Source organism: Salvelinus fontinalis, chromosome 6, assembly GCF_029448725.1.
Source record: "Salvelinus fontinalis isolate EN_2023a chromosome 6, ASM2944872v1, whole genome shotgun sequence".
In the NCBI taxonomy this organism is placed as follows: domain Eukaryota; kingdom Metazoa; phylum Chordata; class Actinopteri; order Salmoniformes; family Salmonidae; genus Salvelinus; species Salvelinus fontinalis.
Window position 1 is genome coordinate 41080651 of NC_074670.1, and position 4747 is coordinate 41085397.

A 4747-nucleotide genomic window follows, 5' to 3' on the forward strand; every position below is an offset into this window, starting at 1 on the left:
GGAGGAGGCCGTAGGAGGGCAACAACCCAGCAGCAGGACCGCTACCTCCGCCTTTGTGCAAGGAGGTGCACTGCCAGCGCCCTGCAAAATGACCTCCAGCAGGAGAAGTGGGTATATACACATTTTGCCAAAAATGTCCCTACCGGCCCACCCGGTGAAGGCACAGTGCCGTGTGAATTTATTTTAATGACAAACAGTGACATAGACTCTCAATGACCTAAAATGAGAAATCTCATATTTTTTATAGGTTTTTTAATAGAAAACAACAGAATTGGATATTCTAAGTTGACAACAATGCTTAAACCACATCAGGAGACCACTTTTGGTAAAAATCTAAAATCTAATCTTTTTGAGTGTAGTTAGAATTTAATTCAACTGAGCAGGCACCTAGCACTGTTGTTTGGTTAGCAGTGTTTCTGTAGCACACATGAAGATGACGTTTGCAAAACAAATGGCCACTGGATTCATGCAAATAATCATAATATCATTCTTAGACTACTTTGTAGCTAGTTAACATTTCATTGAGAAGGTATTTGGCAAAGCCTTTCCATCTGCTGTTCCTTAATTGTTTGAAACCTGGACGTTTTACTTCCTATTATGAGGCATGTCTTACCTTGCTTCAAAGCAGCCTATAGCCAAAATCCCACCATAGAAACGGGGAGGCAATTATTTTATAAAGACTTCCTCATATGCACTCTCCTGTTCTATTGGTTTTCAAAACAACTTTCTTTCATTATCTAGCAGCTTAAAGGCATTACCCTAATCATATTAGTAATCCATGATATTTGTTGCATCTTTACATCTCCCGTCTTTCAAAATTTCAAATGGATATTTCCATCTCAGAGTCGATGAAACCGCTCGGCCTACCACCGTGTTTACATTGCTGCGCTTAAAATGTGAAGCAATAATACTTTATCAACATTTTAAGCTAAACATTTTGATCTGTTTCATCAACCTTATTAATTGATACAGCGTATACCTTAACTACTTTGATATGCATCGTGGGGATTAAGAAATGAGAAAAAGGTAATGCCCACCCAAAAAATCGATAATATCCGGGATCCTTGGGACATCCCTGCCCCATTGTAGTTGAAATTTAAAATGGTATGGGTTAAGGGTAGGGAAGTCCCAAGGATACCGCATAGCACTCTGACCATGTGAACAACAGGCACAACTCCGATGTTTTCTCAAAGTTGTCACGTGTCCTACTTATTAGTACACTCATAACAACCTAAGCATTACGAAATTTCTATTCGATCAAATATGCCTCGCATAGCAAATAAGCCATTCCATTTTTTGTTGACCAAATTACACAATCTCATTGACCTCCATACAAAAACTCCTGATGGAGAAGACCGATTTTTCCTCTTGCTTTGCTTCTTCCTCTCTGATTGTATAGATACATTGAGAGAATGCCAAGAGTGCAAAGCTGTCATCAAGGCTAAGGGTGGTTACTTTGAAGAATCTAACATATATTTTGATTTGTTTAACACTTTTTAGTTACTACATGATTCCATATGTGCTATTTTCATAGTTTTGATGTCTTCACTATTATTCTACAATGTAAAAAAAATTGAAATGATAAAGAACCCTGGAATGAGTAGATGTGTCAACTTTTGACTGGTATACCCAAATAGTCTGACATGGAATAGTCTTCATGAAAGTCCCTTTGTGAGAATGTGACAATCATGATACACACATGTATATAGCATGAAACAATAATACTGTCATCAAAAATGTACAGACATGTACAACTCAAATACAAAATTAATAAACATATTTTACAAACACACCGTTGGATAACATCTCTTGCCTTAAGGTCATTTTTAGGAGGAAACACAGAATGTGATAATGATAATATATCAAAGAAAGAGAGTAAAGCAAAAGAGGGTCAAAAAGAGGTGTATACAGACAGACAACAATACCGTATTAGACCGTTCAATAAAAAAATGGAAATAACTGCACTCACATTCCTCCAAGAAATGTTAACATTAGAACAGTATCTTCTTCTTATGTTGTTTATGTTAAATTCTTCAATTCAAGCCACAGCAGTATTAAAAGGAGAGGAGGAATCATTGCAGAGTGGAGGAGAGTCACAGTATTTCCCTCAGCAAGGGCAGATGCTCTTATTAATATTTGTCTCTTGTGAAAGCCTAACCCTTCCGTCCTCTCTCTCCACATCCCTGTACAGCAGGGACTTCTGGGCTTTCAGCCGACATGCCAGGCACATGAAAATGGAGTCCACGTTTTGGCTCTCCTTTGGGTCCTTGGCCGATGTCTCAAACAGCAGCATGTTGTGGGCGTCTGCAAACTTGAGGGCAGTGTTGGAGGGCACTTGTATCTGACTAACCAGGTCACACTTGTTGCCCACCAGTACCCGAGGCACAGTGGGTGAGACACGGTGCCCGTTGCACTCCTGGATCCACGTCTTCAGGTTCTGGAATGAGTTCATCTTAGTGACATCGTAAACGAAAACGACAGCGTGCACATTGCGGTAGTAGTGTTCTACCATGCTCTTCCTAAAGCGTTCCTGTCCTGCAGTGTCCCACACCTGCACCTGTTGAGTAATAACAGATCCAGTGGTCAGAGAGTAATCGTGTGTATTGGTCAGAGATAGATGGTATATTAAACGGGTTGAGACATAATCAGAATAAACAATAAACTGGACAATGTACCAAAGAAAATGTAGGTAACCGGCTTAGTTTAATGATTATGTTTGGAGGATCATTGCATTATGAAGCCAGTGGACATGTGAAAAGGGAGGACAGATTAATTCCATATATATGCTTTTATAAAAGGCCCAATGTTTTCAATGCTGCATTAGTGCATGTCTTCCATTTATGAATAATAGATAATTGAACAAAGAGGCTCTTGCTTATGCTTTCATACTGAGCACAGGTTTTATTTTGATGGTGAATCTCAATGAGAAGACAGATAAAGAGAAATATTGTTAAAACATCACATTAGCTATGCTAAAAACACTGGGACTAGTTCATCATGTTAGGCACGGGGCATTCAGAGGTTTGTCGACTCGTTTCAGAGGATATGATGGTGAAGGTGCTCTGATGCAACATAAAATGATACTGTCAATTCCTTAACTCAAAAAACATGCAAACATTGCTGATGGATATATTACTTAATAGAAACATTCAACCTAACAACCCATATAAATATAAATGGAACATCTTAATTGCGTATGGACTCTGGAAATAAATAATTCTCAACTCGGTATATTGACATGTCATGCATAGATGTATAAGCGATGAACACATAAATGGTTAATTGACACAAGGAAAGAAAGAAAAGCGTCCCTTTCTCGATCAGCTGCTTAAGTAGGCTCTTACCTTTATTATTTCGCCCTCTATTTCCACTGCTTTCTCCCTGAAATCCACACCGATTGTCGCCTCGGTTTTCTCTGGAAAGCTCCCACCGGTGAAGCGGGAGGTTAAGCAGGTCTTCCCTACATTTGAATCTCCGATTACAATTATTTTAAATATTCGAGTCTGAACACTCGATTCCAAGGACGTGCTGAGATCCACAGATGATGTGAAATTTATATTTCTTGAATTTCTCGAACCGGTCCCTCCATCATTTTCAAGAGATTCATTTGTCATTACGCTAAGATGATGTACACAGTTATGCACTGTTCCCGCGGATGGGGGAAGAAAGGTGAGGCTGCCAGGCAGAGCAACAACAGCAATCCACTCCCCCAAAAGCAGCTTCCTCGTGGAAGAAGGGAAAATACAATTATTTCAAAGCCCCCCTATTTCTAAATAGCTATTTATGTATATACAATCGTTTCTTGTCAGTAAGGTTTGATTTCACACAGAAAAATCATGTGATCCATTCAGTTGATCAGGTTTTCCACTAGTTACCACATCCACAAAGTCAATATTTGCAATATCGTAAAAATGTATATTTTTTTGTTGCTTTTTGGTCTTAATTTAAGGTTTAGTGTTAGGCATGAGGTTAGCAGTGTGGTTAGGTTTAAAATCTGATTTTAAGAAGATCAATTCTATAAATAGACGGGGTTTATGACTTTGTGGCTGGGGGAACTAGTGACAACCGCTGATCAGATGCCATCATCCAAAATGGCGCAAATGCATTTGCCTCAAACCTGTTGTCCACGCAAGACAAGTGTCTGATGTATAATGCAGCTTGAAAGGTTTCAAGTAAGTGCACCATTGATGCATGTTTCCCATTTGCACTGGATATCACAGGTCTATTATAATTAAATATGTAGGTCTAGTCATTAAGTAAAATGTACCAAATATGTATTAACAATGTAATTAACAAATTTATGTCACTCACCTAATGAAATATTGGTTCCAAAAGAGCTCATAGAGTTATATACTGGATCTCCATTTTGATTCGCTCTGTAGAAAACAATTCTAACATTTGTATCACACAAAGCTTCTTTTTACTCTCTACTCTCCATTGTTCCAAATGGTTTCCAAATGGTTTCTATGAAATCTGAAAGCATGCTCCAGAATTGGATTCTCACTGCTTACAATCAGAGAGTGCATACAGACAGATTCCGATGTAAGCAATTCACATTGACTTTTTTATATGGTCAGAAGGAACACTAGTTACCTGTAAACTGTATCTTAGTGAAAAAAACATTTTATGGTTAAAACAACAATGTGAGTTCAGTCAACATTATAGTTAAATATTTACAGACAGGAATATTTATCAATAATAAAAGCATTCTCTAAGGTACATCAGAGTTTAGTTTTTGTTGTTCCAT

The 4747-nt window shown here is 38.2% G+C and overlaps 1 protein-coding gene across 1 annotated transcript; it reads right to left on the reverse strand.

Moving 5' to 3' along the window:
* Window positions 1-213: 213 nt before the first annotated feature.
* On the reverse strand, window positions 214-4514 carry LOC129857844 (ras-related protein Rab-33A-like). Its single transcript, XM_055926482.1, has 3 exons — window positions 4312-4514; window positions 3345-3719; window positions 214-2557 (listed from the first exon to the last, which is right to left on the reverse strand). The coding sequence occupies exons 2-3, from the start codon at window positions 3612-3614 to the stop codon at window positions 2108-2110; spliced, it is 720 nt and encodes a 239-aa protein (XP_055782457.1). The 5' UTR covers window positions 3615-3719; window positions 4312-4514; the 3' UTR covers window positions 214-2107.
* Window positions 4515-4747: the final 233 nt, after the last annotated feature.